Source organism: Toxotes jaculatrix, chromosome 6 (genome assembly GCF_017976425.1).
Source record: "Toxotes jaculatrix isolate fToxJac2 chromosome 6, fToxJac2.pri, whole genome shotgun sequence".
NCBI classification, from domain to species: domain Eukaryota; kingdom Metazoa; phylum Chordata; class Actinopteri; family Toxotidae; genus Toxotes; species Toxotes jaculatrix.
The window spans coordinates 3,152,579-3,180,530 of record NC_054399.1 but is presented as its reverse complement, the minus strand read 5'-3'; the positions used below and the strand labels follow the sequence as shown (position 1 = coordinate 3,180,530).

At 42.9% G+C, this 27,952-nt stretch overlaps 1 protein-coding gene across 1 annotated transcript; it reads left to right on the top strand.

Moving 5' to 3' along the window:
• Positions 1–1,156: 1,156 nt before the first annotated feature.
• On the top strand, positions 1,157–27,952 carry prdm5 (PR domain containing 5). Its single transcript, XM_041040596.1, has 16 exons — positions 1,157–1,373; positions 2,183–2,266; positions 2,798–2,920; positions 4,190–4,358; positions 4,507–4,684; positions 4,910–5,002; positions 5,123–5,244; positions 5,898–5,977; positions 7,394–7,478; positions 7,573–7,730; positions 8,183–8,276; positions 10,838–10,998; positions 13,723–13,816; positions 21,230–21,315; positions 24,431–24,535; positions 26,350–27,952. Exons 1-16 carry the CDS (start codon positions 1,275–1,277, stop codon positions 26,512–26,514), a joined length of 1,896 nt encoding a protein of 631 aa, XP_040896530.1. The 5' UTR covers positions 1,157–1,274; the 3' UTR covers positions 26,515–27,952.

Sequence of the window (27,952 nt, the reverse complement as noted above, 5' to 3'; positions counted from 1 at the left end):
ACCAGCTCATTGACTCTGAGGTAAACACGAAACATCCCGATCCAGTCTTTGCGGTAATTGCCGACCAACGCCGGCCATCTGGACCAATCATGAAGCAGTTCGGCGTCGAGCCACAGCACAACAGGAAGCCGTTGGCATAAACACCAGCTATAAACATTGTAAACAAAACCAACATAACACTGACACACTGCTGATTAAAGGGCGAACACGTTTGCAGAAGAGGTGTTCAAAAGCAGAATACACACAAGCAGTCAGTGATTAGAGCTGACACTAATCTCTGTGTGCAGGGTGAAAGTCAACAAATCAAGGTGAGTGGAGATAGAAAGAATGCATCGTAGATAATGTGAGGTCTGCTTGTGCCCTGATGGTTTCAGCATTGTCATGCAAATACATGCAAAAGGGCAGTAGAAACCACGTCCACTGCTTAAGCATTTAATGTAAACGGTTAGTTAGCTAAGAAAAAAAGTGTCACCTGGTTTTATTCTCAAGACAGTTTTCACTCAGTGTCCAGTTTAAATTCTACAACAGTAGTCGTACTTGTTCTACAGGAAAAAAAGTACTTATAGTGAATAAAAAATAAGAACTAATATGGCAGTTTCACCAAGTATTGTATTATGTTCATTCTGTCCACTTGTAACACACATTACACACATATAATAAAGCTGAATATTAAATCTCAAAAATCTAAAAACTCAGAAAAGCAGCATCTCAACATGAGGTGAATTTTATACTTTATAACTTTAACTGCTCTTTGTCAAATTAAACAAAGTTTTATTTTCACCCATTCTAAACCAGTTAGTCATTGACGCTGACAGAGTGAGTGAATATGTTATAGACTCACAGAATATAAGTCTTTTCAGGTTTGGGCTTGTTGAGAGAAATACGTGTGTAATCATTTTGGGTAATATTTATTAAGATTCAGTGTTTGTGTATAGCCTACAGTTTTTAGGGAAAAGTATAAGTTTTACTACTATTACTATTATTACGACGGTACAAACTATCATCACCGCGTTGCTCTCACGCTGGATGGGAGAGCAGCCTGAAGGAAACGCAGCCTGGAAGCGTTGCACGACAGTAAAGGTAGCTTCTGGTTACAAACTTTGGACCAATCAGGACGCCGCTTTGCCTTCCTGCAGCAGGAGTAACAGAAGTTCAACCTGGACCGCTCCACGAAGAAAACTATCTGCTCTAATTTCAGACTGACAATGCTGATTCACTTCCGCTGACATATCCGACAGCCAAATAATTGTCACTGAAGGAAGCGCTTCCGAGTAATGACAATGTTGGGCATGTATGTGCCAGACAGATTTTCTCTGAAATCGTCAAAGGTCCAGGATGGAATCGGTCTTTACACGGCGAGGCGAGTGAAAAAGGTTTGTTGTTTCTGGCTGGGCAACTTTGTAAGCGAGTTTTCCGCGCGGGAAGCGTTTGATGCTTGTCTTTTTCTTACACTTCAAAGCGCTGTAGATAAAGTTTTTTGTTGTTGTTGTTGGTGTTAATCCCTTATAGTCTGTGTCAGAGCCTCAGTCTCAGCCCACGGCTCCTCTGACGTGAAGTGCCACGTAGCTGCAGTAACTCCGGCTGCTTCTCTCCGTCTCTGCGCAGCGACCCGTGTTCCAGCAAGGGTCGCGCGCCCGTCTCGTGAACACATATTAAAGTCCAACGTGACGGTTACATTCAGCTTAAAGCTCGACTTTTTTTTTATTTAATTTATTTTTTTTTTACGACGTTTTGTTAAACTGAAGGCGTTTTCCCACCGCTGTCTGATACACGGCCCGGTGTTATGACGCTGGGAAGTGCTCCAGGAGATGAATGGGTTCATGTGTCAGTGGGGACACATTCACATTCAGGTGGACATTGTCCTTTAAACCCGTGGCCCTGTAGTAAAACATGTTGAGGATGAACATGAATACAACATGTTGACCACGCCCCCCGGAGTTTTGGCTCTTGTGGGAAAGTCAAAGGGAGAAATGTCCTGTAGTGAGGGGATGTGTTCACATGTCACATTAAAGCGTAGGCCTGCCCACAAGACATCCAACATGTGTCCACAGTGCAAAACATCACGGTTTGGACTGTCCACTGGGGTGTACAGTGTTTGGATATAATTCATCTTGGCTGCTAGTTTCTTTTTTTTTCCTGTGCCATTGTGTTTTGACAAGTGATCCCTGTGTTTGTTTTAAAGGGAGAGAAGTTTGGCCCCTTTGCAGGTGAGAAAAAGCTGCCCAGTGAGCTGGATGAAGGCTCGGACACCAGGCTGATGTGGGAGGTGAACGCACACACATCCACAGCCGTGTTCCTACAGTCACTGTGCACACAGTGTTTGTTTTGATTTCTTTGGTGGAATGTGCCTTTATGTGGTTCTATAAACCATTCTCCTCCTAACACTGATGTCACACGTTCATTAACACAGTTGTCTCCTTGCAGCACAGGACACTTCCTTTACCACAGGACAGCTGTGGAAGAAAGACACAGCTGCTTGCATGTGTGTCCAAAAATGTCCAGCGATTTTTCTGTGATACAGAGAACAATGAAGTATGCTGCAGATTAATTAACCCCACTGGCTGATTTAAACTGACTCTAATCTCATGATGCAGTGAAGCCACTGATGGTAAAACAAATGCTGTGATGTATTTATCTTTAGCTGCCACATTGTGAGGTACAGGCACATGATGAGATGTTCATATGAAAGGCCAAACTCACTTTGATGTACAGAAGACAGGGGAAGCAACAAGAGGAGATGAAGAATCAGTTGTTCACTTCTGACAGCTCATGCAGTCATTGTTTTTTTTTTCCCCAGGTCCGTGGCAGTAAAGGGGATGTGCTGTATATTCTGGATGCGAGTAACCCACGCTATGCCAACTGGCTGCGGTTTGTCCATCAGGCGCCTTCGCAAGAGCAGAAGAACTTGGCAGCCATACAGGTATATTTCCTCTCAGTGGACAATGAATCCCTTACACTTACTCAAAAGAAAGAGAGAATGATGCATTTTACAGGCAATACACATCTGTCAGGACCAGCTAATGATTTTTTTTCAACCAAATGTGGCTGTAAAGAGACCTCGACGATCAATCATTTTTGACTTGTATAGGTGGAAGACGCTGGCATTTAGTTCAGATCTCTGCGAGACATCCCAGACGACTGAGTTTAGTTTATAGATGACAACGGTGAAAGAGTGAAAACGGTAGATAAGACAAATGTGCAAACATACAAACTGAAGTGAAGGAATTCTGTATTTTTCTAATGAAAATAGGTTAAAAGTGAATGCATGCCAAAGGATGCGTGTTGTTCCTTTACATTGCAAAACGTATCGCTTTGTGCTTCAGGTCTGTTTGTGTCCAGATGACTGAACTATTTTGTAAATATATGCAGCAGCATATTCGTTTCTGGTGCATTTATCTCAGAGACATTTATTTGGATTTTGCTGAGGGAGAGTTTTTGTGATTGTTGAATTTGTCAATTTGTTATTTCTTAAAGACTCCAAGTTATTTTTATTGACAAATAATTCATCAACAATAGTAACCAGGCTTATGAACACCAGGACAACTTTTCAAAACACAAAGCACACAGACACACATTCACACACACACTTGTGAACACAACCTTACTGGGTTGGATCTGGATAATTTCACCTCTTGCACTCTCATGCGAAAGATAAAAAAAAATTGTTCTCTGACAGTGGAAGAAAAAAATCGAAGTGGAATGAGGAGAAGATGAACATTTGAGGTCTTAGGGCCAAGTTCCCTCCATTAATACACGAATCCCCAAAGTGATTGGTCGTTCAAAGGTCATCCATGTGTGTTAAAGCTCTGTTTTCCATCAACAGTGACATTTATTGTGCAGCTTTCCTCTTCTTAATCATTATTTATGTGTATTTAGAATCCCATAGTTAAAACAAAATGACGCTTTGATTTTATTAGCGTGACCTTTAAGGACAGGGAAGTTAATGACAACATTTTTAAGGGTTTGAGCTTTTGACCTGTGGCCTCAATCAGGCCATAACAGACTGTTGTCTGGGTGTAATGAGTTCAACCTTCAGCCAGTCTCAAGAGTTACTCACAAAATGCTTATAACTGTATTTTGGCAAGAAAGCTTTTGTCATTAGCTACATTCCTCCTCTCGAATTTGTTAGGCTCAGTTACGTCAGTTCTCCATGGCGTCGTTAGACAACAGCCATGTTTTTATCTCTTAGGATGGAGAAAACATCTTCTACCTGGCTGTGGATGACATAGAGACAGACACAGAGCTCCTGATAGGCTACTTGGACAGTGATATGGAGGAAGAGGAGGAGGAAGAAGAGGAGGAGATCATCAAAGATGAGGATGAAAACAGTAAAGACGCCAAGCATCTTGTTGAAATGGGTACAGTGAAATGATATTTCCTCATTTGTATGTTGTGTAATCATAATTAAAGATAATAATTTATAATAGACACAGGAATCATATTTACCTCTTAAGGCTCTGCTGTTTGACTTAACGTGCTCACTGTGTGGGTACCACATCTCTACAGAACTAGTAATAAAGAAGGAGGACCACCCCTGCTTGCTGTGCGAGAGCAGTTTTCCCAGTGAGGAGATCCTGGCCGCCCACCTCCAGAGCCTGCACCAGAGGCCCAGCACAGAGGAGAAGGAGTTCAAATGCAGAAACTGTGGCAAGAAGTTCCCCATCAAACAGGCTCTGCAGCGCCAGTGGGTTTACTGTTGCATCACTTAACTGGCTGTAGAGCTGTTTTATCTCACTTTCATTTTTTTTCCCACAGTATCTCAGGTCATTAAGAAGTTAGAAAAGTAGTGAAAATTGAGAATGAAGAGAAAGTTTTAACTTTCTAAATTCAGTACAGACAAGCGATCACCCTGATGCGTTTCATTTCCTACATGGTGCCTAATTTGTTTTTATTTTGAATCCTTCCTCAGTGTTTTGCATTGCTCTGAGTCACTGGATCCATCAGCCGACTCTAAAGCTCACCAGTGCTCCTTGTGTCACAACACATTCAGCTCAGAATCCAGGTAATTTATAACCTGTATACATAACAACAAACCATTATTACCATTAAAAACACGTATAATTCTGTAACTCCTAAAGCTCTTTCCTCCTGTTTCTTTTTCTTCTGTATTCTGCGTGTACAGTTTTGAGCAGCATAAGGAAGCCTGCAAAGGAGATGCCAGGTTCATCTGCAAAGCAGAGAGCTGTGGTAAAAGATTCAAGAGCAAGGACGCGCTGAAGAAGCATAAAGGAAATGTTCACACAGGTTGGCGTTCGAGCCTCTGTCTGCTTGTCTGTGATTTTCCTTCCCTCTTCCTATCCACACGTTCACATGCTCTGCCCTTTCCTTTCTGCAGAACGTCATCTAATGAAGTTAATTGTCCATTAGCAGCCTCAGCACTCAAGAAACTGTAGTAACAGTACTTGACCTCGATCAGTTAAAATCTCTGCAATATTGAGACACATCTCTAATTACTTGCGCTCTATAATTGCTGACCTGTGTGTTCTGGGGCTGCTCACTCTTTCAGATAATTGGACTTCCATAGCTATTTATGATGGGATGTAGGGCAGCGGGGATCTGCACAGCCTTACACGTGAATCAAGTATCAACCCGAGATTAAGACATTCATCTCGGGGGCTGATGTAGTCGGGATCCGGCCTTTATGTTTTACCAATGTGGTTAGGACAAGTGTTGTGTGTGTGTGTGTGTGTGTGTGGGCGAAGGGGAAGTGGCTCAGACGCGACAGATGTGGGTCATGTGATTCAGATGGGGCTAAGGGAAGGGTCCCAAAATGGTGGGACGGTGGGATCACAGGGCCTGTGAGGAGGAGAGATTGCCCACGTTAGATACCGGTCCTGTCGCTGAGGCAGTATGAGCTGAGGTCATTTTATTCATGTAGTTCTTTCTTTCTTTTACAGGGAGCGCCCGACGGAAACTCACATGCACCATATGCAACAGAAAATGCTCGTCCTCTCTGAATCTACAAGAACACAGAAAGGTGAGACTCTGCAATGAGCGTCTACTGTGAAGCTCAAATTATCACACTCAGATATTTTGCATTGGATCTGAGAGGATTTACTCAGCTTAGGTAGTTTTGCATGATCCATTTTTACAGCGACGCGTCTTTATTGCTGTACAGTGGAATCCATCACACCCGACTGTTTCTGTAACCCAGACTAACCTCTTAATCACTCCGAGTTCGCTTTATTCAGCTATTCCCTCTCCATGTGAGGGTGTCTTTATGATCAAGTTGTTACAAATTTATTCGGGGCGACACAGAGCGGAGGGTTGGTTTCTTTTTCACTAGCTCATCCCACAGGTCTTGTGAAATTTAAGAGGCTCTGTTGGCAGACAATAAGGTTTTAGCCTTGGCGTCAGGATTCTCCCTCTTACTGATGGATTACAGATTTGAATGAGGCCGTTTAAATACTACTCTAAAATATTTTCACACAAAAATGTTTGTTTTGGTACTGTAAATCAGTACTTTACTTTCAGCTATTTTTTTTGTTTCAAGCCCAGCTTCACTTTGCTCGATGTTGGGCACTGGATTAGTGTACAGTTTGTCTCAAACAATTTGTATTCTTGGCTGTCATTCATTAACTTACATTCTCTGTTAATTATCCCAGTTGTGACATTTCATTTTCTCCTGTCAACATCTATCATCCAGACTAATCAACAGGCACTAATCCATCCCCGAGAGCTTATTTATCATCAAGCCACTGTTCAACATTTAAAGTCACCTGGAAGTTGGCATAGTTCTACAACTCTCCAGCTTCAGATCTCCAGGGTGTTTTAAAATAGAAATATGCAATATTCCTGTGTGGCCTCCTTATGTGCCAGTTATGTCTCTCTTGTAAAAATGTTTTCCAATCTCGCTCTATTGTCTGAGCCATTATATTTTTTTAGAATAGGAGATTAGAAAGTCAAAATATGTTTCCATAAATTTAGGCCACTTTGAAGAACTGAGTCCTACTTAAACAAAGTGTTATTACAAATGTTTCTGGTAAAAGCTATGTGGTGTATTCTTATAGCTTCATTCTTATTCTTTTGCCAAAGAGCAATCAAACTTTCCATAATGACACATTAGTTCCAAAGCAGCTTAAAACTGCCATTGTCATCATGTAGCTGAACAGGCCTGTGCAGTAGCAGCAGTGACAAGAGGAGCTGCTTTGCATTAGCATATGCTATTGAAGCTGTTCGCCGGGGAGTGATTGAATTTGCAATTATAGGAATTATACTGTAAAGCAGAAGAAAAGGATTGAAACTTTTCATCACTTTAGTTGCTTTTCTGTCTACAGACATCAGAACAAGATTTAGTTTCAGCTGACCACCACAGACCGAAGTTACCCGGAGTTTTTGAAATGATCGGCAAGACCAAAACTTTAACGTGCTGTTGTTTGTTCTTTTGTTTTAGGTACATGAAATATTTGACTGCCACGCGTGCGATAAGAAGTTCATTTCTACAAATCAGCTGAAACGCCATATGATCACACACTCGGGTACTAAAACACAGCATTAAAAACGTCACTCCTTCCCTTTCCCCATCATCTCTGTTTACCAGAATGCATCTCTCTCGATCTTTTTGTTGGTTAGAGAAGCGACCGTATACCTGTGAGATCTGCAGCCGCTCGTTCAAGCGTCTGGATCAGGTGACGGCTCATAAGATCATCCACAGCGAGGATAAGCCATACAAATGTAAGCTGTGTGGGAAGGAGTTTGCTCACCGCAACGTCTACAAGAATCATAAGAAGGTGATCACACATTGATTCACTGGTGAGCTAAATTATACCATTAATTTATACCATTATATCCAGCTGTTTGGTATTTGCTGAGAAGAGACAGAGACACTTCAAAGCTGAATTATTAGTTAGGCTGTAATCAGTCAGGGTCTCGTTGGTGGCGGTTATCTGTGGGGTCTTTGGCCCTCTCCACCCCTGAGGTTCCCCATGTTTACTTTTGGGATTGAGGTGTCACTCAGATAGACAGGTCAGGGACGGATGGAGGGGGAGCAGAAAAACAGAAGCACTTTGAACTTAAATCCCCTCGAGCTGCTTGTCCCCATCGAGTAAACAAACCAAATTGGCTTCGGAGCCTTGCCCGTGATCCTCTCACATCAATTTAAGAAGCCTCATCAATATCGGCAGCGAGGCAGGAAGCCCTGAAACCTTACAGACACACTGATGCTACTCTGCTGTCTCTGCAGACCCACTCTGAGGAAAGGCCCTTCCAGTGTGAGGAGTGCAAAGCGCTGTTCCGCACCCCCTTCTCTCTACAGCGTCATCTGCTCATCCACAATAGTAAGTATGAGTGCGAGTCCTCCTGTGTGTTCGTCTAACCCGCCCACAGTGAATACATACGCCCACAAGTGAGGCTTCGGCAGTCATTTACATTACGAGACCATTGACAGGAAATGAATGTGCGGCTGACATTAATGCTAAAGCTAAGTGCTCTAATGTAACAGTAATATAAATAGCCATCATAAAGTCATTAAAGTGACTTAGTAATGTGCATTATAAAGCAACAGTTAAAGTAATATGTACCTCTTCTAACATTAGATAAATTAGCATCCATAAGCTACTGGTCACACCGGACAAAGTTCAGCTGCAAAACTCCAGAGCGTACCAAACTGAGTGAGGGTGCAGAGAGGGGAGGGCGGTCACATGTGAGTGGTTGTTTTGGAAAAAAAAAAAAAAAGTTCTCTGACGTGAAGATATCTTATTTTAAATGATTATCAATTGGTTATCGTATGATGGTCTGACAAACTGAAGTATGTGGATGGGAAAGTGATGTCAGACTTTTGGACCCTACTGTAATCTGTGGTGGACTTTTCTATTTTCATAGGTTTTCATAGGGTAAACAGTTTATTGACAAGATATTCTGCAGATCAACTGACAATGAAATGAATTGTTAGTTACAGTCCTACTCACTTAATTTCTCTTATTTTGTGCCACACTGAAACAAATCTGAATATTTTTTTCATTAATTGAGCCCTGTGAAATAGGAAGTATGTTTTTTTATTTGGCAGAAATGACGTCAAATTAAGAAATTACATTTAAATTAATTTCTCCCTTGAGTTTGATCATCCAGAATTCTAATCCTCTTAATATCTTTAAGGACAAGAGTTAAAACCACTCATGACGTGTTCTTTAGGCGATCGTCCTATATTTTCATCTGTCTCAGCTCATCCTTACCCCTGTGGACATTTCCATTAACAATACATGTAACTCCATCAAACATCTCTCTAAAGACACATCAGAAAGTGCACGAGCTGCCTGCTCGTCCTGGGTGCTCTAGTCTGACAGAAGCTTTCTGCTCGGACAGTTGAGCGGCAGTTGAGCCTCGGCAGGATGCGGCGCTGGTCCTTGAATTGAGCCAGATAACAAAGAGATTGTACAGCTTAAGGCATTTCCTGCCGCTGTCTCAGGAGGCAGGCCATATAATACCAGGACCTGTATTATGTATCAAGTTCTAGACAGTATGTGGGGCGGGAGGACCGAGTGTGTGATTTCACTGTACTGCAGGTGAGAAAATAGTCATGCCAGTGAATGAGTGTGTCTGTCTGTGTGAGTTAGCTCCTTAATGATTGGCCCGCAGTGAGAAAATGAAGCACAGCTGTTGTGGCATTTAGAGGTGAAATCATATCAAAACTCAGTCGGTCTTATGTAAGAACATTTTAGAATTCTTATCCTGGATCTCTTCACTTTTTCATTTGTAGTTTGTTTGCATGTGTTCCACAACTGCACAGACTTAAAAATTATTCGTTTTAACTTGACGAGATTTGATCGACAGCGTAAATGACGCCTCTGAATATCTGCGTGAGGCTCCCTGTTCTGCTCTGTGAAACAGAGTTTGGTTCACTGTCGAACTTTGTCCAAGAAAAATCAAAATACTAGAAAATTAGTGAGCGTGACAAGTTGTCTCAAATTACTTGTTCGTGCCACGTAGGAACAGATCAGTTGATATGCTTGGTTCTTGCATGAGGCTCACTGAAACATGCGCACCACTTTTATATAAGGTCAAATGACAGTTGGGGACTTCTGGTTGTTTTAAGACCGTGAGTTTAATCCCGTGTGTGCGAATGTTTAAATTAGTGTCTGTGCGCCTGTGTAAGCTCCTGTATGTTTTAATACCAGACTGAAGCCCCGTTCCAAGTAACAATGAAATCTTTATGTGAGGGTGTTGTTGACATTAATTATCATCAAGCGAATGTTTCGATTTGAGTGAAAACACAATGGGCCTCAGCTTTCGCTGCTGTTTCGTTTTATTGCGCTGACCATCATTGGCCTTGGTAACAGGAGAATGAGCACAAGCTTGTAACCACTTGCCCCCACCGAACACACATTCAGTCTCTCCAAACTACTCTGTGGAAATGGAATGATCTCCATTTAATGGAAACAACCACTCTTCAACAATAGAGGCTGTTGTATGGAGGCGGAGAGCAGAGGCGTGAAGGAAAGCATCAGGCGTCACTCTGTGAACAGCTGAGACTTACTGTCTGACTACTGTCTGTCTGGGGTCCTAGTGCTTTTCAGAGGAATGATTAATAAAATAGGGCACTTGCACTTCAAACCTACCAAACTATTTATTATTCAGAAGAAACAGACTGCAGAGAAGTTTGTTTTACAGTTTCCCTTTGGATGTACACAATAAAAGACAACTTTTTCCTGACCAGACCTTTCTAAAGAAGAATCACTGCTCTTTGTAGTTTTTCTGCCCACACAATTGCCCCCGTGAAATTGGGTCCCCTCTTGCTGTGCGTGCTGACATTATAATTCTGACTTCATGACTGCGCGTTTACAGGCACAACAATGGAGGACTAGAAATGACTCTGACAAACAGACCTTTATGCTTGCTGCAGGTGAGAGGACGTTCAAGTGCGACCAGTGTGACGCCACCTTCAAGAGGAAGGACACGCTCAATGTCCACATCCAGGTGGTGCACGACGGCCACAAGAAGTACAAGTGCGACCTGTGTGAGAAGGCCTTTGTTACGCCGTCGGTCCTCAAGAGCCACAAAAAGGTAAATGAAAAGAACTTGAGCCAGACGACCTCAATCGCAGACAGAGATTGCATGTCTGCTGGGACTGTCATTTTGTCCCGAAAATGAGTTCAAGGGAAATTGTTGTTGTATTCATTTGAAATGCAGACATAACAGTTAGAAAATAACTTATGAAACCTTTCAAAATTATCTCGAATGAAAAAACATGTTTGAAGTTCTGCATGCAGCTTCAGGTACTTTGTAAGAACTTCCATCTTTTCCATCATCAATCTTCTGCTGTCAAACTAAATTTAAAAGGGAAGAAACGACAGCCCGAGCATCTACTTTTCTAAAATGTTTCCATTGTTTCATATCCAGTCTTACTGTCCTTGTCTCACGAAAGTGATGTAGCTAATATCTTGGACTGTCAAACCTGGCAGAGACATCCATCTTGACTGTTGCTGCTCTTGAAGGCTTGGAAATCAGTTCCTATGTTGATTAGAAATGGCAGTTAGTCCATTAGCTCCGCAGGGTTTCAAAGCCCCAAACAGATCACGCTGCAGATTATGAGCCCTGAATCTGACAGCGTCCGGTGTGGTTATGGATCAAGATTGAAACCAAACAGCTTCTTGGCACAGGGCAAAAGAAAACGTCTCGGAGGTTGTCTCAGAACAGTAGGGCTGAAGACAGGCATGTTGAACTGTCTCACTGCTTATGAGGTCTGGAGGCTGCTGAGAGATCTGGCCTTGATCAAAGTCAGGTTGCAGAAGAGACGACAACTTGCCGGCGATGTTTACATGTCCAGAGTAACCCTGCTTTTGGTCATACTCGTGTTGAAGCCTCATCTAATGAACACTTTGATACTCTGCAGCTGTTTGTCTGTGCAAACTTCGCTTCCCACTAACAATCACAAATAGTTATCACAGCCATCTTTTGTTATCAAAGTCTAACCGTAGCTCTGTGCAGCATGTCTGACTGAACATAAGATGAAACTGAAAAGTAATTGACCTAAATAACTGATCATCAAAATAGCTGCTAATTATTTTTCCGTCGATTCACTAATCGTTTAATCACCAAATCTGCTCAGCTCTTGTTTTGAATTACCAGGTGGCTCCTGTCCAGGCACGTACAGATGCAGCCACTGAGCCTGACTGACTTGGAATGGAATGGAAAGAATTATCTGACATTTTTTTGTGGCAAATGCAGTCATCTCTTCAAAACCAGGATTTTTTTTATAGGTTTTGCGAAAAAAAAAAAAAGGGAAAAAAAATTGACTTGCAAAGTCAGAACCATCCTCTCTCCTACTTTCCTCCTCAAGCCTAAACAGAATGGATCTTTATGTCTTGTTCTTGAGCAGCAGTTGCTTGTGTAAATGAACGGTAATGCTGTGCATATCTGGCAGAACAGGCCCGAGTTATTCATGGAGCACTCTTGTATTACAGCGAATGCTTTCTCCTCAGTGGGCCTGGATTTGTGTTATATGAGAGTGTGTGTGTGTGTGTGTGTGTGGCAGCATGTATGTGCATGCATTGTATGTTTTTCACACTGTACAAGCCGGTCTCACCCCTGTCAGTGCCCGCCGAGAAGAATTCACAATGAATGAAAATTACAGGGTTGGTTTTAACTAGTTTCAGACTTACACTGTATTTATTCATTTATATATAAAACCTTTGATAATTACATACAACTTCCAATAAAACTCCATTTTGTGTTTTTCTGCTCTGTCTGGGACACACGTGTTTATATACGTGGATTTGTTTGTGCATGATTGTCTGTGTGTTTGCACATGCTTATGTGTGTGTTTGTGTGTTTGTGCGTGAGTGTGTGTGTGTGTGTGTGTATGTGAGTGAGCATGTGTGTGTGTGAGTGTGGATGGAGCCTTTGTAACGAAACACCCGAGGTGTCAGAGGGACACAGTGGGGTGATGGAGGGAAGGATGGGGGCCCGGAGAGGAGGTGTTCCTGGATTGTTGTACTGCTGTTGAAACTGTCGCTCTGAGTTTGAGCCTTTCATACTCACGATTATTTTCGGGAATTTACAACAGGCCAGGAGGTGGAATTCAGAGCGTACGTTTCAACAAGGAGAGAGGGAAGGAGAAGAGTGCAGGGGGGGGAGGCAGAGGAGGTAGTACACTCTTTCCACATGCTCTTCTCGCATGTTTGCATGTGCACCCCAGAGCTCTACGCTGTGGATTGTCGGGCGGTGGGGGGAGAGGAAGAAGAGGGAGGAGGAGGAGGAGGAGGATGAGGAGAGATGTATGCATACGTGCACCCTGGCCTTTAGTCCCCGGGGCTTTGGTCCCTGGCAAACCTGCATCGTCCATGTTCTTTGATCCTGCCTTCAGGGCAGCTCAGCGCATCCACTGTCAAGTGAACATGTGCATCTCCATTTACTGAGCCGGCCACTCGTTGGTCCATTATGGGGGATGAAAAGTGGTTTACTCTTTACCCAACCAGCGAGCGGACTTAAGAAAATGTACTAAAGAAGGCATTTAAAGTGGGAGCTGCTCCTCGCTAATGAACAAAGACGGACTACAGTCAGATTATGTTTGTGTGAATGCTTGTTTGAAGAGACAGTTTGATGAAGCTTCATTTTCTGTTTCTGATAAATGATGAGTATCTGATGAGTATATGTCCTGACATGGAATTCCAGCTATCACCATAGGTCACATTTTACTTTGTAATGTAGGAAGGATGTGAGGACGAATGTTACACATGTTTTTCTTAACATCAAACACATGTCCATTTTATCATTTCTCTTACCCAGACACACACGGGGGAGAAGGAGAAGATCTGCCCGTACTGTGGACAAAAGTTTGCCAGCAACGGCACGCTAAGGGTGCACATACGCAGCCATACAGGTCAGTGGTCCTCCGCAGTTCAGTGCTGATCGCCACTGATTTGGAATGTGTTTAAGTGACATTATTCATGTAATTGTTATGCTTGTCCATTTTATTTTCCTCTGGTTAAAGGAGTAGTTTCTGGCAGATATGCTTATTGGCTTTCTTGCTGAGAGTGGATCAGTCTAAGGATGGGGCCCCAGATAACCAAACCAAAATGTTTAACTATGCATTTAAAGGTTTATCAGCAGAAACAAACCTGGACACCTTCTTAAATCGAATCTCAGTGCACCTGTGCTTCCACCTTTGCACTATCTTATCCCAAACAAATGGATGAAGCCCATTTAAATGGTAGAGAATTCCAACATGTTGCAGCGCTGCTTGCGCCAGTCTTTGCACGGCCACAGAAATAGAGCCCTGAATGTTCATTAAACTGCCTTAAACTAGAAAGCTACACATTCCTGTGCGTTTCCTTACCAACAGACTGGTGCAGAGCCCTGGCACGGCCACACGCACTTCTTGGCCTCTAAACTTGTTCGCTCACTCTTTCTTTCTTTCTTTCTCCCTGCCTGCTCCTGGCCGTCTCCCTTTTTTTCCTCACTCCCACTTAAATTCATCTCTCTTTTCTTCCCTTTTTCTCTCTCATGTTGTCTTCTCTCTTTGTCCTGTGGAGTTTTTTTTTTTGGGATTGAATACATCAGTTTCCTCTGCTGGTTTTCTGGCAGCAGACACACCTGGTGATGAAAGGTTTTCTGATCTTCCTATTTAATCCAGGTGGAGCCATGGAATCATTACCGGCTCACGTAAATGGCCGTCTTGATGAACAAATCATTTACCTAATCGCACCTCAGTCAGCTTCACTAGCGGCCCACAGTCATTTTTTAACCTTTGGGTTCAGTTTCATCTAAATCATATTTGTAGCCTGTTAAAATTTCCCTCCAGGTGTAGTTTGTCAAAATGCGTTTGCATATTTTAGTAGTGGAAGGACGACGGTCCGCTGACAAGCCTACCGCATTTAATCAACAGGGTATGTATGTGTGTGCTCTCGTACATGTGTATGTGTGAAGGCCAAACTAACAGAAAGAGAGAATGTATGCGAGTGTGGGCCGCGGCCCAGTCTGATTGTATTTATATAGAATAAACAAAAGAGAGGAATGCTGGGGGAGGGGTGGGAGCCGAGGGGACACCTCAAAGAAAGAAAGGAGCAAAGAGAGAAAAGACCACTCCAAGAAAGCATCCAGCCGGATGACCCTTGACCCTGACTGGCTGTAAATCTGTCCCCTCATTCTATAGACTGGGTTTTTTTTTTTGTTTGTTGTGTTTTTGTGTGAGGGGAAAAATAAGCTTTGGTGAACAGTGCGAGTCGTTCTCTGAGCAACAATCCTGACAAGACTCATCTTGTTCTCAAACACTGAAGAGTAAATTTGTCGGCACGCTCAGCTCCTGCAGCTCATCCGTGAATATGCAGAATATTCTGTTTAAATGTGGAATGTGTAAATCGTAAAACAAGCCTCATAATGTGAGTAAAACTTTACAGACGGCCAGTTTTTCTGTCAGTAATCCCTTTAAAAAAGCCACCGGCTGAGGTAAAGACCTTTAAATCGACAGCTTCTTTAGCTGGCAGACGGGAAAGCTTGATCTTGTTTGTCTTCCTGCTTCACAGGAACAAGTCAGCATTGATTATTTACCTGCTAAACACAGAGGACTTTGTAAGGAATCCTTGGAGATTTCCTTCCCCTATCATATTACCAGCAAACACTGTCGGGCGTTATGAGAGAAATGGTCAAAGTGTGAAATAGATTAAAGAGAAATTTGACAACATCGACCTGAAAGTATTAAGTAAGCTGGAAAGACGTGTTCTGTGTGTTTGGCCTTAGATTTTGTTTCAATTCAATTTGGTCAGAACATCATGTTGAGCTCAAACAAATTAGCTGTAGTGCCACAGAGGCAGGCGTCTTCTCGGAGAGCAGACTTTATGAGTTCGCCGACGACCCATAAAGTGCGAGCTGTCAAAAACTTGGACGAGGATGTTGAAGACGTCGTGGAGCTCAGTAGTCAGTGATGGATGTTTCTATCATTTTCTAAATTGTTCTTTTTGGCCCCACGATGGAGAAAATGTGTCCTCCTCCACATCAGAGCTCAATGAGAGCAGACTTTCCCACCATGTGTGCCATGATGTGGTGAATAACCATCGTGGGGTCGTGTGAATTATTTGTGCCAGGGGAAATGTTGACAGAGCCCAGTGCCTCGCTGTCACACTGACATCATAGGACGTGTAATGTTTGGGCACAGTGATAACTGTAAGCCCCTGAGCTCTGTTATACAACAAATTGGTGCGGCATTTCAACTCTTAATGCTGATTTATGTTACGTGTTTATGTTACGTTACGATTCAAGCTTCAACATTTCGACTTTTCCCACACGCAGACGGGGCAGTGGGTCTCCAGCGTGTCTGCACATGTTCGGTAGTCAACAGTGGAACATTTGTCATAAATTTAAGTTGTTTGCTGATGATTTTCATCATCACCAACAGAGAAAAGCTGCAAACTGAACAAACACAAACACAAGACAGAATAAAACAAGTAGCAACAGCTTAGTTAAACCTAACTGGGAGAAACTGATACCAGCGGGTCGAAAGCAGCTCACAGACGGCACCAGCACAAAAAATCCAAATAATTTAAAATGTACATTTAGAAATGTGTGTGAAATATACGCATAGTGACTTTAAAGAGACACTTTACTATGGCACTGCCATAAATTTGGTGGAACAACAAAACTGAATCAGCAGAGGCTGAGATATCCTAATTTTCAGTTTGAGTATAGATGTAATCTGGTGAAATTAGCGTCCAAATTTAAAGATATTTACAGAAATTCAGCAAAAGTAAATGCTAAATTAACTGTGATTCAATCCGTCACTGTTCTGCTGATTGCATTGCAGTGAAGAGACGTAACTGAAAGTAAAACCTCAGACTAATGAACACGATGTGAAGAACATGATGGAAGTGCAACATTTCTGTTTGTTTATTCTTTGTTTTCTCCTTAATGATCTCCTTCGCAGATGTTTTGATCTGCCATTACGTGTAGCCTCTCCAGTTTAGCAGAGGCGTCAATGCACTTTGAAGTTTATTTACTAAGTTTGTTTCCATTACACTTTGCCACATGATCCTTTTCATCAGTTTCTTTAATCAGATTTTCCACCGTGCCCCTTTCTGCTAAATACGTGTTGTCACCAAGCTGAGAAAACCGCAAGGACATCATCAGGGTAGTTTTCAGATTTTATAAGGCTTCATACAAAGACACAGACGACATTTTACTATGTGTGCTAATGTTTAAAATTGTGGGAGTGCCCCTTTAATGTACTGGTCAACAGAACAAGCAAACAGCCATAAAGATTCTTTCTTTGCTCGTCCAGTAAACATTAAAATTCACTCAGCTTGGAATGTGTATTATATGATCACAACGTTTCCCTGAGGGAAGCACAACCAATTCACAACAAGCCCAGGTTCTCACTGACTCAGACCACTGGGCAACCATTATTTCCAAACCCTAGATTCTGTTATTACCAGGTTAAATACAGTAGATAATTTACATGCAGGCCAAAACCCAGTGTCTGGCTTTCCTCAGAGACATTGAGTAAGGAGGGGTTCTGTAACTTTTGGACGACAGATGACAAGTAAAATATATCTGCCTCGCTGAACTAAAGACTTGTGTTCGAGTCGTGTCCAATTTGAAGCGTTTTAACATCAGTAAATCACTGGTGCATAAATTTTGAAACATGGAATACACTATAATCTAACTTAATTACATAATCATTTAATTTAATGACCATACTGGGAAACTTAGAGTCACAGTGCATTTTTTTCTTGTGCACTTTATGCTGAATTGCTGTAAATGAGATTACTCTCTGGCACCGATCTCTGTGAAAATGTGTGTTTTTCAGTGAGGCAGCAATTGATATTTGGGTCAAAATAATCAATACTTTCTATCCTCAGAAAAGAAAAAAATGCTGTCTTTTATTTTTCTAACAGACACTTGTTATACCACTGGCACAGGACAGAGGACACTGACTGTCTCGATCATGGTTCGATCATACTGATGTTTTACAAAGCTACACACTGCAGTTTTAAGTGATCTCACAACAGAACAACTGCCCTCAGCTGGACATCTGGTAGAACTCTGGGTTCGCTGAACCTGTTTACGTACAGATGATTTTGTTTGTCTTGACTGTGGTCATGGTTACAGTCTTGTGAAGCAGAATCACCTTACACTGAATTATTGTCTGTCCCTGCCTCACTGTCGCAGCTTTAGCTCTTTTTGGGTGTGGTGTAGATCCTTCATTTGGATTGAGGGTTGTGTTTTGAGACGTGTCAGGTTCGTGTGTGCGTGGTGAGGCTCGGGACTGGACTCGTCTGATGCAGGTACCTTCACGTGGGCGAGTTTAAGAGAATTGTTTGAGGAAGTGGAGAAATCTGCAGAGACCATGGCCATAATGGAAAGGTCAAGTGTAAAAGCTGTTGGGCGTTCCTGCGGCTCATCAAAGGCAATCTCTTATTGTCTCCAACACACTGATATCACATTACGTCCGTGGCCCCTGTCGGCATGTGGCACCAGGCAGAGAGTGGAGGGCCACTGTCTGACTGAACTGGAGGAAGCCAGGAATTAATTTCTGACGGACTACACTAATGTCTTTCAGACCGGAGCCCCAGAGCTACAAAGCGTTCTCCATAACACGAACGCTGTGCGGCAGGCAAAACGACAAAGCCGACCATCTGCTAACCAGACACACGGCCGCGCGCGCACACATACGACACACAAGGGGTGCCAAACGGATCGATTAGCAGACAGGGAGTGTGAGGGCCACAGCAGGGGGGCGGGCGGGGGGGAGACACCCAGGGTCAAAGAGATGGTGTACTGTTTCAGCACATGCTAAATCAGTTACTATCTCTGCACACATAAAGCCCCAGCTCAGGGCTGCAGCCACCCCTCGTAATCCCCAAACAATCTGGCTCAATCTGGAGAATAAGTGGAGGGTTTCTTGTTACAGTAACACTCAGCACAACAGACACCAAGCCCCTCGCATGAGCAACAGAGACCAGCGTTGCAAGACTGTTACTGCTTAGGTTTCTAAGTAGCATTTGTTTATTTCCTGTTTCGCTAAGGGATTGAGTTCCTCTCGTTTTATTCTGTCCATGTCGAACCAGTGGAAAAGCAGCGACCGCTGAACAAAAGCGGTTTTGAGCGGGAGCTGTAAGTTACCATATTTATGAACGACCTCGTTTAGAATATCAAATACCATCATTTTCTCTGTTTGCATTTTCCAGATGACGCACACATGGCCAGAGCCAGAGAGCGTGTAGGTTAAGTAGGTGAATTGGTGTGCACTTATCGCGCGCCCCTGTGTGTGCAGGGTGTGGTTGTCTGTGCTGTGTATTAACTGACAATAGCCAGCTCCTGCGAGGGATGCGATCCAAGTCACAGAAGTACACGGTGCTCCGGTGCTATTAGCACACTAATGCCTTCTCCAGGACTCCCCAAGGCTAGTGCTGGGCCTTAACCCGATACCACACATGCTACATAAGACATAGGACTTGCTCTCCTCTGTCTCAAAACACATCTGGGATTCAGATTTTCCTGTTTGTCAACAAAAGGCCTCCTAGAGGCTGAAACTGCACAGAGGGGGATTTTGGGACAGAATGCCGTGTTGCCCTCATGCACACGTCTCAGTGTGTGTAATCAGTTCACATATGTCACGTTAACCCTTTCTACACCAACGTGAGGTTACGTGTTTTATGGCTCGGTGTCACAGCACTCCTCTGAAGCCCTCTTGTGGGGGGTTTATGGCGGGTGTAGACCCTGACTTGTATATCTGCTACATGACAGCTGTTGTAGCTTTTCTGTTGAAAGACGGAGGCTTTATGGGGTATGAATCACTGGGAAAGAACCATTGTAGTTGTTTGACAATTGAAAGTAGGAGTACTGGTCAAGTCTGAAAAATAAAACAATGTCAGGTTTCACAAGAAGATACAGAGACAGTCACGAGTTTTTTGTCGGGAAAAAAAAAATCAGCAATATTCAAATAAAATCATTCAAATGCAAAAATATCCACACATTTCCACGAAAAACATTTGTTTCTGCCAAGATAAATGCCTGAGTGCGCTTGAACATTTGTTTTCGCCGTGTAACTTTTAATCAAATATTAAAAAAAAAAAAAAAATGGCCATTCAGTATTTACTTAACACCTCAATCAAGCTTTCACATCTTGGCTGCTCAACCACACTTGGACTTACTGTAGGAAACACAAGAGAAATATTCCTCCAACACCGTCGTGTTTATAGCAGTGTGATAATATTACTCTTCTCATATATTCCCCAGATGGATTTTCTGATTTAATAAGCATCTTTGCATTTTGAATCCCAAGGAAACACAGCTAATTAACCTTATTACTTAAAGGGGCAAAACATCTCCCCCATCAACAAAATTACTCGCCTGCCTGTTCAACAATTAGTCACTAAAGACAGATTATGTTTCTGTGCCGCGGATAAAGAATTAGATCATTGAACGGGAGCAATAGACACAGATATCTCGCTGTAGGTATCCCACTTTTGGCAGTGTTTCATTAAACTGCACTGTGCACTTGCAGGCATATATATATAGAGAGAGTAACCCCTAATATAATATGATTCCCTGCTCTATTTTTAGTTTTCTGGACACAGGAAATTTGTTTGGCACTAGTTTCCTGATGAATGGTACAGCTATGAAATAAATGATGAATTTTCTTGTCTGTTTCATTCTGTGTTTTCCTTCCTGAATCTTTCATTTCAGTGTGGTTATATAGCTTACTTCATATCTTTTCTATAGATTAGTAATCAACTGTGGTGCTCCTATCTGGCCCGTGGATCTGGCCTGGTAAACAGATCCATGTGTCAGTGGACTGGTTGACTGACGGCCTGTCACTTTCTCTTCGTCATCAGCGGTGTGCGCTCAGATAGGATCTGTAGGAGTTTGGCTGGACTGCTTTTGATCCAACTGGGATAAGCCCCATCGCCTCTGATGTGCTCCTAAACTGTTGGCCAGTTGTAGCTCAGATATCGGGCCATGAATTTTAGCCAACACAAGCTTTGCTCTGCAATGGAAAGTCAGTGTGCATCAGAAATGACTGGCTCTGGGTGAATGATATCAGGTCTACCAGTAACCAGGTCAGGAAGAGGGACAGGACAGAGGTACTGTAGCAGCACGTCCACCTGCATCTGTGAAGCAGGACACATTTTTCTTTTGTCTTCTACCTGAGCGTGAAGGTCTTCCTTCAGTTGGAGAACATTTTTCTATCTGTCAGCGTGTGTGTGTAACATACATGCACACATTTGGTTAAACTTGTTTAAACCCTTTACATGTCAGTGGTGTGTTCTCATGTGCACTAATGTTTTTTGTCCCCTAGGTGAGCGTCCGTACCAGTGCCCTTATTGTGACAAAGCATTCAGCAAGAACGACGGCCTGAAGATGCACATCCGCACGCACACTCGTGTAAGTTTGAACCATTTCTACGCTCTTGTTAGTGTGATTGATTGAATGCATATGGATGTACAGAGTGTTTGCTGGTTGATTTTCTCAGTGTTTGCCTGTGTTATTGGCTGCCATGTCTTCTATCAGTGTAAATGGCAGGACAGGGAAAGATGCACTACGCGTCAGGTTGTCTGTTTAGCCTCGGTGCGAGTTGCAGTGTGTACACAAAGAAACTCTCACACATCCTGCCAAGTGGAAAACGTCCTGTCTCCTCTGTGTCTAACATTTGTGACGCTCCCTGCCCATTTAATTATGAGGTAATTCCCACACTTGCAGGTTCTTTCATAAATCATCTGGTAATACTTCCTGACAGTAAACACAGAGATAGTGTAGATACAGTAAACTGGCAGCGCGTGGGCTACGCACATTCGCAGTTTTATTTCTTCATAAACCGAGAACAGCTGACTCCATAGCTACTGTGGCAGCAAAGATCTTCAGATGCAGACGTAGGATACAGAGTTTTCAGGACCTGAACATGTAACTGTAAAGTGATTCAGTGCTGAGGGTGGAGAAGGTAAAAGGTAGGTTCTCATCGGACATCATGAGGTCATTTCCTGGGTTGGGACGCCGCTCATTTCCCTGCGTCACTTCTCAAACCACTGAAGTTCTGCACCGAAGCGACACTTTCCATGAGCTCTGTGAGCATCTGGACGTGTACGTTAGTGTCGCGTTTGATAAATGAGACTTAATATGTGTTTCATCTTAGATTTCCATCATCAATTTCTACAGCTATGACTGCGACGGTCAGGGCCTGTCAGCGCCGTCCCTTTCAAAGATTTGTCCTCTCTTAATGCTGTCCAGAGCACAGCGCTCTGCTGTTACAGTGTGTTGATAATGGACGTATCCTGCCCAGGTCGACGTCTCTCGGTAGAAACAGACAGGTATAATTTTGTAGTGAGCTGCTGATTAAACTGACTGATGTTTTTTTCCTAACGTTCCCAGATCTGCCTTTGCTCACAACGCTCTGAAATATGGGCTGAACAGTTACAAACAGCAGAGCCAGATGAAGTCACTGCTGAGCAAAAAACAAATGTCATTTGGCTGCAGCTCGCTGTTAATGTACAGACGAGTGGAGATGGATGCATTTGGATTTTTACCACAAACCACATCAGCGGCAAATAAAATGGACCTTTGATGGCGATACGAATGCCTGCTACTCTGGATATTAGAGCTGTTGTTTGGATCTCTGATATAAACGAATGTGAACGTATGTGCATCTTATATGTTCTTGGGCAAGTCTGTCAAATGCTCTTGGACTGGGACGCTGTGAAAGTTAAAACGTTTAAAAGAACTAACATGCAATTTGTTGTAATTAATTTAGACACAACTCTTGTCACTACTCATCTCGAAACCACACAAACACCCACACATTTAACATGACACGTGAGACGTGAGGCTCTTTTGGAGCAAGTAAACAAAACTCTGTCTTCGCATTTATAGATGTGCTCTGTGCAGAGAGTGGTCAGATTCAGAGGAACGCTCAGGTCAAAGGTCAGAGAGTGAACAGCTGCTCAAGAGTGAAGGTCACCAGGTACAGATGTTCAATGTTACCGGGGGTCACAGTGATGCATTCTGGGTTCACCACATCACCTAAGTCCATCCATGTGTTTCCTGACCTTTGAACTCTGAACCCTCATAGTTTTCGTTTTTTCTTTGTCATACAAGAACCGTCCTACCCTTATGGAGAAGGAGGTCAACCTTGCTAAAACATTTGAGATCTAAGTGGAAATTTTCGTTACACAGATCATCACAGGCTGTGTCCTCCAGGCAGGTTCCTCACACGCACACATTCCTGTCTTACTGTCTTTGTGAGGACACTCTTTGACAGAACTCATTCCCTTGCCACTTGCTCGAACCATAACCATCACAACTAAATGCCTCAACCCCAACCCTCACCCTAAACCCAAGTCCTAACCCAGATAAAATGTCCCAACATTTTTGAACCAAAATTTGTTCACACAAACATAGAAAGACATGCACACACACACACACACCCACACACACACACACACACACCCACACACACACACAGCTTTATTTCCTTTGTTTCCCTTCATTCTGTGACATGCACACTAACAGTTGCACACTTAAAGCTGCTCGCACACATGTACCCGCTCACATGTGCACATGCAGTGAACCTGATCTTTACCTCCTTTTGTATCCTGTGTCACTGGGCGCTCCTTGCTCCGCCCACATGATAGTGCCTTTCCCAGGACCCTTACTTCCTGCATTCACCCTGTTCCCATGACAACTAAGCTTTAAATGGGTAGAGCCTTCGCTATCAGCCAGACTCGTCAAAAACAGCTCCACAAAGCCCGACACTGGGAACCAGCTCCCTGCTATCTTCATGCTTCTTACTTCTCCTCAAGTCTTTTAGGTGTCACCACTGTTTCCCCTCCGACTGTCGGACACACCCACTGTCCACCCTCTTCAATACACGCACACACATACACACACAAACACACACACATACTTGGAGTTTTTGTGAAAACACACCCACAGTGAGATATCTGCTTTGACTGACAGTGAGGCAGGCCTCCGAAAGGCGCAGAGGAAATGTTCTTTGGTAAACTGATGAGGTGTGGAGACAGAGGAGTGATATTCTACAGCCCCAGAGTGCCAGTGCACTGATACACGTTCAAAGGGATTTTATGTGCCGTGTTTTCCTTACTCTTTTGAGGAATCCATGTGTTTTTGATGGCCCCTATGCCGCTCATTTCCTCCCTACTGCAGGGGCTGTACAATCTTTCATTTCATATCTTCATAAACTCACAGGGAGAGAACACCAGGGTGTGAAGGGAGAGGGTATCAGTGTGTGAAAATGAATGTGTGTGTGTTACAGGCACATTTCCACATCTTCGCGTGTTTTCCAGTGTTCTGTGCGTGTGTTTGTTTTTCCGTGTGTGTGTGTGTGTGCGTGTGCACATATGTGGATCATTACACTTTTTTCCTCCAGGTTTTGTCCATATGCGACCGAACTGGGGAAGTTTTGTTTTACGTATTGTTCGGCCGCACACTGACAGATGAAGTACACCCTTTAAATTCGGTGTGTGTGTGTATCTGTGTGTCGCTGCAGGAGAAGCCGTATAAATGCAGCGAGTGTAACAAGGCCTTCAGTCAGAAAAGAGGGCTGGATGAGCACATGAGGACCCACACAGGAGAGAAACCTTTCCAATGTGATGTGAGTATCTACCTGCCTCTGCCGTGCCTCGAAACCAACCTGTGCCTCGATTCTTGATTGTATTTGTCCGTGTGTGTATGTGATGACGCTCTGGCACCCGGCCAGATGAGGGGAAGAGTTGGGGGAGCTGCTCAGTAAGAGGCTGATAGTGATCTTGGTTGTCTGAGGGGGGGGGGGGGGGGGGGGGGGGCTCACGTAAACACATTGAGAGGATCAGAGGGAGAAATTACCCCTTGTTTATAATACTCTGGGAGTAAAAATTATTCTCAGAGACTGGAGAGGGAACGTGTGACAGAAGATGTTGTCCATGTTTTGAACAAACTGTTTCTGTGTTTTATAACCACGACAGAATTTTTAGAATGTCATGAATTCATAATCTGATGAAATTCTATCTAACCCTAAAAAAAAGAAAAATGCAGTGATGGATAAATGTAAAGCAAAGATTCGGGGCACTTTGGGGTAGTTAAGCTGTGTATGAAGCACACACACGATACACATACATTTTATACTTTGACTTACACTTTCCATTGATATCATTATTTATATAAATGTCCACAAAGTTTTAATCACTCTCAGACTAATCCAGTGACAGAGCAGGCGCAGTGTCAGACTCTGAAAAGCCCTGTTCAGTCACGAATGTAACCCTAGAATACAAATGTTTCTTAATTCCATAAATCCATCACCCAGCTCTGGATTCTCAGATTTTTGTTTGAGCTTTAACACTCAAATAAGCCCCAATCTGTGCCATCGCTTTGAGCTCTGAGCTAGAAAATGTGCCCGTGTCCCTTTAGAATCATCTATAGTTGTTGTTGTTAAGACCACAGAATCAGTATCCCATTCACTGTCACTGAAGCATCACCAGAAAGTGTCTCCCAGCGGCAACCCAGCACTCATCTGGATTCTTTTTCCCTTTTGGACGAGACATTTTCATGTAAATAATTCTACGCTAAACTATTAAAGATAATACAAATAACATGTGGATTGTATTTTGTGGTGGATTTTGAGTCAGACAAAAGGATCGCATGGTTCCAGGAACGTTTTCCAGACAAGCTAGAGGGGCTCCATGAGCAGCGTCTGTCATAACAGTATTAAAAATGTTGTAGAAGCGTCCAGTAACATCTGGGTTACGATGAGACATGGAGGCCCCACTCCCATCAGCCCCTGTCGCTGTTTCATTTATAAAATTCTAAATATTTTACCGACACTGGATCAGATTTGTAGATTGTCTGCGCTATATTTAATTCCACTTGGATAGCAACTTGATAGCACATCAATACCAGTGTCCAAGTTACCTGATAACGTATTCATACGGTTTTATGTGGTGTTTCTGCTGCGTTCATTCATAGCTTCCATTTTTTTTTCTTTTTTGCCCACAGATGTAAACTGTCTGTGAGATTTTCTGAATGTAATTCATAGCACTGAAGTTCTTCACAGATGGAGCGAGAAGGAGACATGCTGTGATTCCTGAAGCAGTATGTTAAAGTGCAGCTGAACGCCAGCCAGTGGTGGATTATGGTGATTGATAGAGGACGATGGAGTCATTTGTACAGTGTAAAATGGCTCATTTGTGATGGATGTTAAGTTGCATGCATTCCCTCTCTCTACTGGTAGAAAAAAAAAGGGGGGGGGGGGATTTCTGTCGCGTATGTGATTTACAAATCATCCTCTGTGTCTCCGGCTGTGCCTGTGATAAGACTGAACCCTGCAGTGAGCAGAAGAGTTTGGTAAACAAGACCGGAGGCTAAATAGAAGTTGTGTGTTTTTGTTTGCTTTAATCATTAACGTTAACATGGTTCATTTGTTTTGTTCTGTAGGTGTGCGACCTGTCATTCAGCTTGAAGAAGATGCTCAGCAGGCATAAGCTGACACACAACCCTAACCGGCCCATGGCGGAGTGCCAGCTGTGCCATAAGAAGTTCACCAGGAACGACTACCTCAAAGTGCACATGGAGAATGTCCACGGGGAAACTGAGAGCTAGAGGCAATTATGATGGAAGCACTGGCTGAAAATCTCTGATATCTGATTCCTCAGATAAAGTTCAGTCTCCTGCTTCATGCAGCCAGTATGGCCTTTACATACTGTATACACAGATGGATAGATAGCAGAAATGTTGTTATCAAAGATACGTACATGCAGAATATGGAAAAAATCAAGGAGAGTATTTGAAAACTGAAACAAAGACTGTACATTTGTAATTTTCAGTCATACTGTTTAGATGCTGCTTTGGAGATTTGAACAAACAAAATTCCAGGTATGTTTGATCTGCCTCCAGAGCCGCTGTCTGCTCACAGGGCAAACGAAATGTCTGACATTTCACTTCCAGCCTTTCTGACTTCTAACCAGTGTTACTGTTCCTACTGTTACACCCTGACCTCTTTCACTGTAGTATTTACTGAATACCTTACTGTACATCTGTGGCCAGTTGGCAATTTAAAAAAGAAAGAATCAAACAACAGCAGCATGCGACCAAACATCTTTCAGTGCGCTTCTCTGGTTGTACCTGTACACTTGTTTACACATTTCTTACATTTTACAGCTGTTCTTTTGTGTTCAGACATGTTTACTGCTTTGATTCTGTTGGGCCCCTGAGCATACTTTCAAAACATGTTGCTTCATTTATGGTTTCCAAATATCACCTTTTTGAAGTATTAAAAAAAAAAAAAAAAAGATAGTCAAAGAACAGATGGAGAGGGAGAAGTGGACCTCGGAAAACACAAAGTTTCTATTTACATGATAGCTTGAAAGTGTAAGCATGCTGTCCTCAGACATTCGTGCTCCTTTTCCCATAAAAACCTGCGGCTGTGTGATGTTTGTTGCTCCATGTGTGCAGAGTTCCCAAAGAGGTCATTTCAGAAGACCTCCATTTCAGATTTCCTCTGAAAATTGAAGGTCCATAAGACCCGATTTCTGTCTTTAGGTAAGATTTGGTGGATTACTGCTCGACCTACATCATTAACTTAAAGTGACTGGGTTCAGCTGTTGTCTTTCCCATGACCTGTTGCATGAAAATCAGTGGTATTTAAAGTGTGTTACTGTTCCTGGGTCCCAAATTAGGGACCGAAAGAAAATCCAAAGTACTGTTTGTTGACTTATGTGATGAATTAAGTGTTTTCATATGAATGGCCCAGGGTTATTGGGCCTTAGAGTGTGTGTTTACATTGTTCTTTAGTAATGAGAGTTCAGTACAGTATTTCATGTATTTCAGTAGTGAAATTCTGTCCTGTTTTCCATCCACATTCATTTGCTTCCTCGTTTACTGCCTCCTGTGATTAATGCCCAGTTTTCCAGCTGTTTATTCTGCATCTGTAGACTGTGAATTGTCACTTCACACTTTTGTATTTTGAAATGTATAAAACCTCATCACCTACTAAACATCCATTTCCTCCACTCGTTCTAATTACGTGTTTGTGAACTGT

Coding starts and splice junctions, on each gene's coding strand:
- prdm5 (XM_041040596.1), top strand. CDS start 1,275: ATGACAATGTTGGGCATGTATGTGCCAGACAGATTTTCTCTGAAATCG. Junction 10,999..13,722: donor TCCTCAAGAGCCACAAAAAG/GTAAATGAAAAG, acceptor TCTCTTACCCAG/ACACACACGGGGGAGAAGGA. Junction 24,536..26,349: donor AGAAACCTTTCCAATGTGAT/GTGAGTATCTAC, acceptor TTTGTTCTGTAG/GTGTGCGACCTGTCATTCAG.